This window comes from Psammomys obesus, unplaced genomic scaffold (assembly GCF_907164565.1).
Source record: "Psammomys obesus unplaced genomic scaffold, mPsaObe1.curated_primary_1811, whole genome shotgun sequence".
NCBI classification, from domain to species: Eukaryota; Metazoa; Chordata; class Mammalia; order Rodentia; family Muridae; genus Psammomys; species Psammomys obesus.
In genome coordinates this window covers 8,795,529-8,806,978 of record NW_026591918.1, presented here as the reverse complement: position 1 = coordinate 8,806,978, position 11,450 = coordinate 8,795,529, and the positions used below count along the sequence as shown (strand labels likewise).

The following is an 11,450-nucleotide window of genomic DNA, read 5'->3' as shown; positions in this document are numbered from 1 at the left end:
TGTGATAAAATATTTCTTCATTTTTTTTCTTACTGGTTCTGCTTTCCTCAGGAGAGCTCAAAGGCAACACGACAATAAAAATATCAATAGCAATTTCAATAAGCATGCTTGGAAGACTGAGCAGCCAAAAGGCCCATTTCAAAGCACTAACACAAATACAGTTCACACGCGTGGGTGTTTCCGGGTGCTCGTAGCACAGTACCATGGGAGGATGGCAGTCGGCAGGAGCTGGCTTATTTTCCCAAGTATAGGGGTAGGTCATTCAGGATATTGAGTCCTTCTCCCTGTGTTTTCCAGGGCCTCTTCGCTAGAGGACCCTGCCCAGAGCTTACCAAACCTAAACTCGGCTCAGAGGCCACTGAGAGTGAGGTTGCCGCCTTCTGCCTTAGGGTCCCTCCCCACCCTCCTCCCTTCTAGCTCCCACCCACTCCTGTCCTCTTCGTTCATCCACCAACATCCCAAGGGACGGCACCCACAGACAGGGTAGATAGGTGGATTCGGACAGGTGGATTTCAGGGCTTCTGTTTGCCAGGTGAACAAAGTGGAGAAGGGGTGTAAGTTCAGACCCCAGCGCAAGAGCTGGGGTACCGGGAAAGAGGAGATAAGCCCAAGGTCCTCAGTTTGAATTTCAGTAGAACAAGAAGCTCTGTATTGCTGTTTCATCGTCTCTCCCCACCCCTCCACCCTTTTTCCTTTTTCCTTCTTTTCAAAGAGGGGATCTCAGACTTGCCCTCTTGTCCATCTTGTGCGTCACCAACTTGCTCACCCTCAGGCTGGGAATAATTTTTCATTTAATTGTTCTCCTCCCCCTCTCTGCTCGCCAGCTGGAGAAACTGCTGAAGGCAAAGGTCCTCCCTACAGCCCAGGCCAGATGTGCCCTGGTCTGCTCTGTTTCCCCATCCCAGAACAGCAGGATTTACTATTCTTACCAGCTTTCTTTTCCATGTTTTCCCAGAGAGAGAGAAAGAGAGTGCTGGACTTAGAACTCAGAAGTAGAGTACTTGTCTAGCATGCATGAAACCCTGGGTTCAAACCCAAGTACCACAGATAAAACATGGGAGTCTTACATGGACCACCCTGACTACCCTGCATATAGCAGAAAATGGAGACTCCAGGATTAGAAACATCTGGCCTGCCGCGTGGTTCCTGAACCAGTTGATGTCACTTTGATTCTTGAGGACTCCTGCTCACAGACCCGCCTCTCTGTAGCTCTTTGGAGCCCTAGACAAAGCCCAGGGTGCTGACCCTGACCACTGGCTGCAGGTCTCAGAGCATCCCCTCCTAACCTCGCAGGCCTGACTGTGCCTGCCTCACACTCCCACCCCCAGCTGCCTTCTGCCTCTCTCTACTCCACAGACCTTTCCTCTGATCCTCAGGAAGTGACCCCAGTGGTGAGGTATGGGCACCCCAGCAAACCTGGACGAACAATTTGGGACCTAGGAAAAGGTATCACGTTATGAGATGACTCTTTCTGGTTTAAAAGGGGGGCCAGGCTGCCTCCAGGTTCCAACAATCCCTGCCCCTGTATGTATGAGATGGTAGTAGGCCGAGGCAGGGAAACATCTAGATTCCAAAGCACGGAGTCAGGCAAACAGTGCTACCCCACCTCCTCAGCTCCTCCACCTCCTTTGGCCCCTCTGTTGGGGCAAGGGTTTCTTAACAGGTACTACCTTAGGAAGCTTAACTTTCCCCTCTTCTGGTGGACTGCCAATATATCCCCTCAGAGCTACCCATACACCGCTCAGAGAGTCACTCAGAATGGCCATTGTTCTGCAAGCTGGAAAAGAACCACCCAACCGTCTTGCCTCTGGGCACAACCGGAAATGTGCTCCGGAAGCCACACCATCTCTGAGAACAAATAGCAGGCCCCTTGGGACTACAAGTGGTCAGGGGTGCCAGCTCCAGCCTGGGACTGAGAGCACAGAGAGAGGGTCAGGGAATAGGCTGAGGTGCAAGGTCCCTCCCAGCAGCGACTAGCCTTTCCTGTGGGTGGTAGAGATTTCCTCTAAGAGGGAATCAGGTGTCCTGGACTCCTCTGCCCTAGCTGGGTGGAAGGGAGATGCTGTTGAGTCCCCCCCGCCCAGCCTGACCACCCCCTCCTCAGGCATCTTCTATGTGGCTTCTACCTCCCGGGGAGTCCGATTGTGCTCAGCCAGCACCCTGCTCTTCACCTTCTTGCCCAACTCCAGCCCTGCCCAGCTCTTGCCTTTAGCCTGCTTTCCCCTTCCCCGGAAGGAGCCTGGGCGCTCCCCGGCACCCCTGCACCACACACGCTCACAGTACTGATCCACACGGGGCAGGTTGGCAAAACCCGTGAGCTGAAGGACGTCCTTATACCAAGCCTTCGGTGATGCAGAGGCCGGGCCTCCCCAGGCTGAGGGCTCCTCCAGCCTTGGCTCCCGGAGGATCAGGCTTTCCAGCTGTGCAGCCGCAATCACTTCCAGGGCAAAGCGAACCACCATCTGGGAGAAGCCGTGCTCCAGTGTGGTGCAGGTATAGTTTCCTGCATCGAAGCGGCTGAGCCTTCGGAACAGCAACCCCTGCTCCGTTTGCACAACTCGCTCATCTGTCTTCACCTGTGGGATGAGCAGGAGAGCACAGGAGACATAAGCAAGGATCAGGGGAGGACATACCCCTCATTTTCTTGACCCTGCTGTTCCACATTTACCACCCCACCTGCAAGGTCTAAGCTTTGGACCCTCCTTTTGCCTACCTCCTCTTTGCCAAGGTGAGTGTAGCAACTTGACAGGCTCTCAGAACAGACCATGAGCTAATTGCAGGCAGGCGAGTAGGCCCTCCCCTTCCCACAGAGCAGGACAAGGACCTCTGAAGAAGGCTTCTCAAAGACTGAATGGCTGTGTGCCCCCAGGTCCGAGCCCTAAGGCAGCATCTTCAGATAACTATGTGAGCACCCAAGGAGCGGAGGAGCTAGGTGCCTCTCTATGAGGTTTTACTCTACGCTAATAAAAATTCTACAAACACACATTTACACACACAGTCATGCTGGGCCTTCCCCGCCTTGGTCTGCCTTGTTCACTCCCCTGCAGTGTGAGGCCCACAGCCCAAGCCTGGGGTGGGCTAAGTGCCCACATGAGTGTGGGAGGCAACATCTGGCTCTCATCCCAAGCTCTTCTGCTAGCCCAGTCTGTGCATCTGAACGCTGAGGGTGAACTGCCTGGGTGGTTAGCATTGTGTAACCTCATCTTGTTGCTCCCCCGGCTCTAGGGAGTCTCCTCAGTGCCCAACCCTACAGCTGGTCCCAGGCTTGCCTCCCCTGGCTCCCAAGCTGGAGGAAGAGCCCCTCCTGTAACCAAACCTCCTCTTCCCCTCCCCATGGGAAACGGGTTCCTGACTCTGCTCTGCCCATGTGTTAGCTTCCAGAACAACTTAGACCCCATTGCCTTTCTTCAGTCCCTGCCACCCCCTCACAGATAGGGAGGCCATAGCTAAGTGCAGCCTAGGTACTCCCAGAAGCAGAAACGGGTGCACACTCCTCTCAGGTTCCCCGCGGTGTATTACACATTTTTTTTCTCGGGATGAGCTTGTCCCACTCACTCCAGAGTCCCTTCCTCGGGCTTAGGATTTGGGGTTCAGGGAGAGAAGTGGATCTCAAGGCAGGATCTTCACCCACCTGGTCCGTCTCCTTATCCCCTGGCCTCTGTAAGAACCAGCGCACCGCAGCCTGGGGAGACTTGGGCAGGCACTCAAGGAAAGTGCTGTTGTGCTCTGTGCCAAAGACTCTGGTCACCAGTCCTGTAGCTTCTTCTGCAGAGAACACCAGGTCAGATCAGCTTGGGAACTAGGAGACCCGACTCAGGGCCACTAACTCCCACGGGATTCCTGCATGATGAGGACTTAAGCACCCCTCAGCCCAAGCCCATGCTTTCCAGGGATACAGCGCAGTCCACAGGGTCACCCGCACCGTGGGCCCAGCACTCACTGTCTCGGCTCTGGCCCTGGCCCAAACACTGCACAGCAGGGTTGCCATGTCGGATGTCTTGCCGACGGAACCTGCGCTTGCCGGAGCTGGGGCGGTAGCGGGCACAGGAAGTGCCATCCCAAGCGCAGTATGGGTCCCGAGCCAGGCAGCACTCAGCACAGGCACTCCCGTAAGTCTCACACTGCTGCAGCTGCAGCCGGGCCACTCCCAGGGGAGAGCCCACGTACAGGGCTTGCTGGGGGAGGGACACAGCAGAGCCCCAGTGAGCCGGGCTTCACCCTCAGGCCCTCAACCCCCAGGGCTTTCCAGAGACCCAGCAGTTTTAGGAAGGCTTCCAGAACCTCTTGGATTCATTCACAAGAATAGAGATGTATTCCAGACCCTGTGTGGGGCTGTGTATAAGTGTGGGTGGACCGAGGACCTGATCTTTTCTTTTTAGATTTATGTATTTATTATGTACACATTGTTTTGCCTGCATGTGTGCCTGAATAACAGAAGAGGACATCAGACCTCATCATAGATGGTTATGAGCCATCAGATGGTTGCTGGGAATTGAATTCAGGACCTCTGGAAGAGCAGACAGTGCTCTTAACCTCTAAGCCATCTCTCCAGCCCCAGGGTCTTTTCTATAGGTGACTTCTTCAGGCCTTCTTTGCTGGTAACCTTTGCACCCTAGCCTGATGGACTTTGTGTGACTGGTCTCTGCCTTTGGAGTTGTACCTTGCAGGCCTGTCTGACCTTTTGACATTGTGATATGACATTGTCACCTGCAAAGTTCACGTATGAGCAACCAAGTTACCAAGAACAGATTAGAAAAACCAACTCTCATGTTTTCAGTAAGTTTATGACTTTGTGTTGGGGCATGCTCATAGCTGTCCTCAGCACCTTGTGGCCAGGGGGCTACAGATTGGGCACACGTACAATAATCCCCATATAAAAGCTGAGATGTGGGCCAGTGTGATGACTGCGGGGAAATGTGCTGGCCTGACAGTCCGAGTTTGTTCCCCTCTGTCCCGTGTGGCAAAAGGAAAGAACTGGGCTCCTAACAACCTGTTCTCTGATCTTTACACTCCATTTGCACAAGAACTTTTAGGGCCGTGTAGACTCATTGACTTGCTTACTGCAACTTGAGCTCGGCAGGGCTTTACCAAAATAAACAAAGACATTTTAAAAGTTGTGATTTACTCCCAGAGGCTAGGGAGATGGCCCAGTCAATCAGGTGCTTAGCACAAGGACCAGAGCTCAGTCTTCAGATCCTATATGTAAAAATGCAAGTTATTGTTTCTGTCCCACTCGCAGTTCCAGGCTGGGGAAGCAGAGACATGGGGCTTTAAAGCTATGGCCAGCCACCCCAACCTAATAGGCAAGCTTTAGGCCAATGACACTGCCTTGAGGAACACCTGAGGAATGATACCTAAGGAGATTCTCTAGCCTATACAGACACACAGACACACAGACACACACGCAAACACACAGACAGACAGACACACACACACACAGGCAGGCACACAGAGAGACACAAGTACAGGCAGGCAGGCACGCAGGCAGGCACACACGCAAGCAAACACACAGACACACACAGAGACAGACACATATACACAGGCATACAGGCAGACAGATATACATGAACACACACAAAAATGTAAACAAAAAGTTTTAAGCTGTGATTCACCAAAAGACAAACAGGGACCGAGTATTTGCAGTTGGCTAAGGGCATAGAGCATACCACTAAAAGGAAGTTACTTGGTTTGCCTGGAACTCTGGATTTTGTATCACTTAGAAGGGCCTCTTGTGGCATTATCTAAACAGCCCCATGTTAAGCTCTGCTCCCAGCTGGGCTTGGCCTTAGCTGCAAGGGCCTAATCAAATCTGCTAGGCCCAGGTCTCCAAGAGAATCCAAGGCAAGGTTAGGAGAGGGGATGTAGAGCTAAGGACAGCTTACCCTTTTGACAGAGATCTCCATCTCGGTGATAGGTGTTGGCACCTAGAGAAGGAATGGGGTCTTAGGATGTGTGGATGAGGTTTTGCATGGCACCCCTGCTTTCAGCCAGTTGCCCCTAACCTGATCACTCTACCTCCTGGCAGCAAAGGCTGAACGGGACTTGGGAAAGGTGGTGCATGCCTGCAACCTCAACACTTTAGTAGCTGAAGCAGGAAGATGAAGAGTTCAGAGCCAGCCCCTCCAAATAATAAGTTTCAGTCTAAGCTAAGCTACTAGGAGAGACATGGACTCAAAGATACAAGCACATGCTGGGTGTGATAGTGCAGGCCTTTAATCCCAGCACTCTGGAGGCAGAGGCAGGTGGATTTCTCTGAGTTTGAGTCTAGCCTTGTGTACATGATATGTACCAGGCCAGGCAAGGATATATAGTGAGACCTTGTCTCATAAAAAGGGCAGGGAGGCTGGATAGTGTTACCCAGACATGCAGAAGGGGCCCTTCATCCTGGCTGGCCTCCAAAAGGGAGTCTTGGCACAGAGTTCCACTGTCCCCTTCCACAGTGTTCCCCAGCCATGAAGCAGCTGTCCTAATCACTCACTTCATGTCCAGAGGAAAAATAGCCCCCAAACACAGACATCCTTGTCTACAGGGAGAGAACCCTTGGGGACTTGGAGTCTCAGCCACTTTGTCACTCCCTACAAGTTAAGGCTAAGAAGGAACCTTGGCTATCCCTCCCCAGAGACTACCAGGCATTCTGAGACCACAACCTGCTTACTCCAGTGATTCAGCAGCACCCCAGGGCCTCTCCAGAGGTGCGTGCCATATTTTGAGCCCCTCCCGTGGGTTCACTCTCCCAGAGCCTGCCCCAGGCTGGATAGTCTCCCAAGCTACCCAGGTTGGATAGGTTGGAAGGCAGAGCTGTCCGTTAACCCCTGCTCACCTTAAACACTTGGAGCTCCTCCAGAATGACCTCTTCAGGCTCGGCCAAGCCACTACGCTGGAGAGCAATGACTTTGAGCACAGAGCCTGAATCTGGAGCAGGGGAACAAGGGCTAGTGAGAGAAGAAGGAAGAAGCTAACCCCTCCCCACAAACCTGGCCCCCTCTGTTCAGCCCTCCTACCGGTCCCTAGGAAGATGACATCATAGGTCCCATCCTCAGCCTCTACCCGGTCCACCACAATCTGGCGCAGCTGCTGAGCCAAGTGAGTTTTGACCAGGACAGGGCGGCCACGCCTGGGCCTGACAGGCTGGAACATGAGCGGGTGGTCTCGGACAAACTTCAGCACCTCATCTGGGTAGTCTTTGGTGCTGCCGAAGGGTCGCCCGGGCTGTGCGGTCATCTTGCTGGGGCACTGCAGGCAGAGACATGGAGAACATTTGAAGTCCCTGGGACGGCACGGCCACCCTCTTTCCACCTCCAGGGGGCCGTGCACGCTGCAGAGGCTCTCCTCCCAAGCCCTCTGGGAGCCCAGCCCACTACGGCCATGAGCTGCATGTAAACCTGGAACTTGTCTGTTGGGAACCCCCTGTCATCCACTTAGGTCTCTTTTGCCTGGCCCCAAGCAGCTACTTACCACACCAGGGCGGGGGAAGGGAACCTTGCCCACATAGGGTCCCCACTGATGCTGAGGGCCATCTCGGTGGGCGAAGGGCCCATTGAAGACCTCCCAGATGTCTGCCATGTGGTACACACAGACAGCAAAGCCCCGGAACACAGCACTGCCAAAGGCAAACAGGGACACTCAGGCCAGGCCAAGGTGGTTAGGGGAGGGGAGAGCGCGGGCTGGCCCCATAGCAATAAAGAAGAATATAGCGCCTGCTGAAAACAAAGACTGGAACACAGGGCACAGAGGCAGAGACAAAACAGGCAGAGAGGAGAAAGTTGTCAGAGTCCCTGAATCAGGGAGAAAGACAATGAAAAGACAATGAGGGCAGAGACTCAATAGAGAGACCAAAGCTAGAGTGGCTGTGTGCAGGCAAGTGCATGTGCCCACCTGACCGTGCTGAACAGCGCGTACACCTCAAGGTTCTTCCCTGCCTTGGGCCACAGCAGGAACACATCCTCTGGGACAAAGAAAAGAGGCATAAGCATCAGAGCCACTTACCAGCTCTGAGCCCTCCCTACTCCCAGAACCCAGGCCTGGTTGGCCATTCCCTTACCCAGCTGGTCAAAGTGAGTCTCAGCTCCACCAGGTCCAGGCACAGCACAAACCAGCCTCGCCTTGAGGAAGGTGCTCCATTTGTTCACCAGCACTCGCTGGCCGCCAGCATCATTCTGGGGGACAGAGGTTAGAGTCAGCTTTCTGCCCCGTGTGGATGGGCCCCACCTCTTGTTCCTCCACCCTCAACCTTAGCTGAGAGGCATGTACATCAGCTCTGCCTCCTTGCCTCGGTACCTCTACCGTGGAGGGACAGTCTAGGAAAGAGGTCACAACAGGGGTCTTGAACCTCACCACCCCACCACAGCTCTCACCACACAGACGCGGCCCACGCGGCTGATGGTGACATGACCTGGGCCACCATCTGGTGATGGGACAGTCTCGGAGAAGAAGAAGTACACCTTATCATCATCCGGGTCAGAGTTATCTGGGATCCGAGCAGCCATCACAAACCGGGGCTCTGGGAGCATAAGGGTGATGATATGAAGGGGACGCCAATGCCTCCCCCAACCCTGGGAGCTGGAGGTGTGGCCTGTCCATCCCATGCCTCATTCTATCTGTCTTCTCTCTTCCCAGTTAGAGGGATGGGTCCCAGGCAGCCTTGCCCTCAGGGGGCCCTCACCATGCAGCAGGCTCTGGTCAGAATCAGAACGCAGGGCTGGTCGGAGACCCCCGCTCCGGAAAATCATGGCCTCACGTCCCAGAAAGTCAGCATTGAGGCCTGTGTACAGCTCCCCCGCTAGAGGGGGCCAGAGTCAGGAGAGGGGGCCCAGGTCTAGCAACCAACCCCATCCCTTCCCAGTGCCACAGGCCAACGCTCACCCCCTGGCCCACTCTGGCTCGGTATCACCCACCTACGAAGGTGCTGGCGAAGGGACCTCTAGGCTCATGTGGGCAACGTCCCCTTCCGTTTTCCACGCTGCTGGGCTCCAGGAGGAGCACGTGCTAGAAGTAGAAAAGGGGCACAGAGGGGTGTCACCTGGGAAAGATGCAGAGCCTCAAGCAGGCAGTGATCCTTGCGTGCAACTAGAGCTAGGAGTGGGGGTGGGGGAAGAAATCCTCATTCACCGCCTCTCCGATGGGGTCAGCACCCCAGCACAAAGGCGCCTTTCAAACGCCTGCTCCCTCTGTCCTACCCTGGTTCCATGGGAAGCGGTCAGACAGCAGGGAGGAAATGTCACTGCTTCCCAACTTCACAGGCTCACCTCGCCTCGATGCCCCACTGTGATGAGGGTGCAGATGGGCTGGAAGGCTCCAGTGCCGCAGGCCAGAAGATGGGTCCGATTATGGGGTTGTAAGACCCGCACGAAGTTGGCACACTCTGTCTGCAAGAGAAAGAAGAGGGCCAAGGGTGAGGGAGAAGGGCACCATCTCCTCGGGGTCCAAGGCTCAGCCCAACTTTGTATCAGCTCTGGGGACACGGGTGAGGGTCATGTTCTTCCTCCAGCCAGACCTCCCAAAACACTAAGGATCTGCTCAAATGCTCCTAGCAGAGGAGTGGCTGCAGGCCATTCCGAGACCAAGGCCTGGTAGAGTTGGGCTGGAGAGTGGTTCTTGCCAACAACACTCACCAAAGGATCTCTTCCCTTTCGGATGCATTCTGCCTTCTGTCCTGGTTGTGGCAGCCACAAGACCTGAAACACAGCCAAGTAACCTCAGTACCTTGAAGCTCATAGTCTCAGTTTCTCCATCTGGCCTCTTATCTTGAGGTGCCCAGCTTTCAACCCCCTCAGTCTGACTCACCTCCCGGGGGTCTGGCCATGCCTGATCCAGCCTCAGGGAGTAGAGGGCATCTCGGCCTCCCAGAAAGAGGCGATCCCGATACTCATCCAGGTACATGACTTGGAGGTCTAGGGAGCCCCTTGGGCCCAGAAAGATGGCAGAGCGGTTGGCAGACAGGAGATCTAGCAGACAGCAAGGGAGGAGGGTTAGGGTCTGCCCCTCTGCCCATTTCCCCAGCCAGGGAGTGGGAATGGGGCTCCCAACTGTGGGCCACCACACATGTACATCTGGAAAATGTTGCTGTCCACAGGGTCGCTGGAAAGCTTTTGGGACATGGCTCTTGGGGCAAGTGGTGCAAGCAGCTCTCAGCCCTCACCCGGTCCAGCCCAGTTTACCTTCTTTTTTTAAGGTCTTGGAGATTAAACTTTGGGCCACCCTCCTCTATTCAGCACCCAAGCACTCTGCCAGCAAGCCACATCTTGATAGTCCACCCTCCTCTATTCTTCAGACCCTTGCTCTTTCAGCTGACAGCTCCCCAGTACCCTACCTGTATCTGGCTAAGTGCCCAGCGAAGACAGCCCTGCTGACAGAAATTCCGTCAGCAAGCCCAGCAAAGAGCTTGGAGAGCCAGGAAAAAGGTGGGAGAGTATGAGTGTCCAAAAGGCTGGCTCCACTGGGAAGGTGACTAGGTCTGGGGGAGAGTTCTCCACAGAGGGCACATCAAGGCTGGGCAGACTAGGTGTAGCCAGACAGAACTCCAGCCTCGGAGTTGTGGACAAATGACATTCTCCCTCATACACACTGCCCTGCCAGTTGACCCCAAAGATGGGATCAAGGGTCCCAAGAGTTGTAGGTCTTGATGGAGACCTTTAGATAGAGATAGGTCTTTGGGGTCTGCGTGGGGATGTGGAAGGGAGGCCTCAGCAAAGGACTGGAAGATTTGTCAAGAAGGGCTGCAGGGCTGGTGAGATGGCTCCGTTGGTAAAGGCGCTTGTTGCCAAACCTGACAACCTTGCTTTAATGCCTGGAGCCTCACATGGTAGAAAGAGAGAAAGAACCAATTCCTGCCAGCTGTCTTCTGACCTATACATGCACATAATGCACACTGTGGCACATGCACAGCTAGACAGCCCATTCTCTCTCTCGTATAGCTAGATGGACGGATGTAATACATTTTTATTGAAGAAGCATCTACAATTAAATCTTAGTCTCAATTGTTTTACAGATCATCCAAAAAGGCGGAACCACACAGCTAGCTTAGAATAGAGGGCCACCTCCATACACTCACTCACACTCACTCACATACACAATGACAGAAAGAAGCAGAGACCCTCCTGGACCAGAGATTAAAAAGGGGGTGATAAAGTGAGCTTGGATGACAAGCCAGGACAAGAGATGAGAAAGGCTCCTGTCATCCCTGCGGCTCAGAACCAGATTGACAGACTTCTTTTCCCTCCCTTCATGTTTGCCCAGACCCTTCTGTCCTGTCCCTCTGCCCCCCTCCCATCTCTGTGCCCATCCCTCCAGAGATCTCTCAAGGTTTCCATCTCCCTCCCTCCCTCTGTAGCAGCCTCCTCGGTTTCCACCTTGCATCAGTCTTCCACTATGGCCACGGCTCCTAGGATATATCTACCTTTTTGCCCACAGTCATTCCTAGCACCATCCAGGGTCTGACCAAGAAGCCTTCC

The 11,450-nt window shown here is 54.3% G+C and overlaps 1 protein-coding gene across 2 annotated transcripts in view; it reads right to left on the bottom strand.

The window, feature by feature from the left end:
- Sema3g (semaphorin 3G) overlaps positions 1 to 11,450 on the bottom strand; it is an 11,786-nt gene continuing 336 nt past the window's right edge. Inside the window, exons 2-16 of one of the 2 annotated variants that reach the window (XM_055612469.1) lie at positions 9,784 to 9,944; positions 9,612 to 9,674; positions 9,246 to 9,365; positions 8,895 to 8,985; positions 8,663 to 8,779; positions 8,355 to 8,500; positions 8,042 to 8,156; positions 7,876 to 7,945; positions 7,456 to 7,600; positions 7,002 to 7,233; positions 6,821 to 6,912; positions 5,883 to 5,924; positions 3,941 to 4,175; positions 3,632 to 3,765; positions 1 to 2,576 (exon numbers count right to left, since the gene is read on the bottom strand). In XM_055612469.1, the coding sequence (XP_055468444.1) occupies positions 2,112 to 2,576; positions 3,632 to 3,765; positions 3,941 to 4,175; positions 5,883 to 5,924; positions 6,821 to 6,912; positions 7,002 to 7,233; positions 7,456 to 7,600; positions 7,876 to 7,945; positions 8,042 to 8,156; positions 8,355 to 8,500; positions 8,663 to 8,779; positions 8,895 to 8,985; positions 9,246 to 9,365; positions 9,612 to 9,674; positions 9,784 to 9,944 (2,228 nt within the window). In that variant the 3' untranslated portion in view covers positions 1 to 2,111. The remainder of the gene's footprint in view (positions 2,577 to 3,631; positions 3,766 to 3,940; positions 4,176 to 5,882; positions 5,925 to 6,820; positions 6,913 to 7,001; positions 7,234 to 7,455; positions 7,601 to 7,875; positions 7,946 to 8,041; positions 8,157 to 8,354; positions 8,501 to 8,662; positions 8,780 to 8,894; positions 8,986 to 9,245; positions 9,366 to 9,611; positions 9,675 to 9,783; positions 9,945 to 11,450) is intronic. The other variant, XM_055612470.1, reaches the window with a different exon arrangement.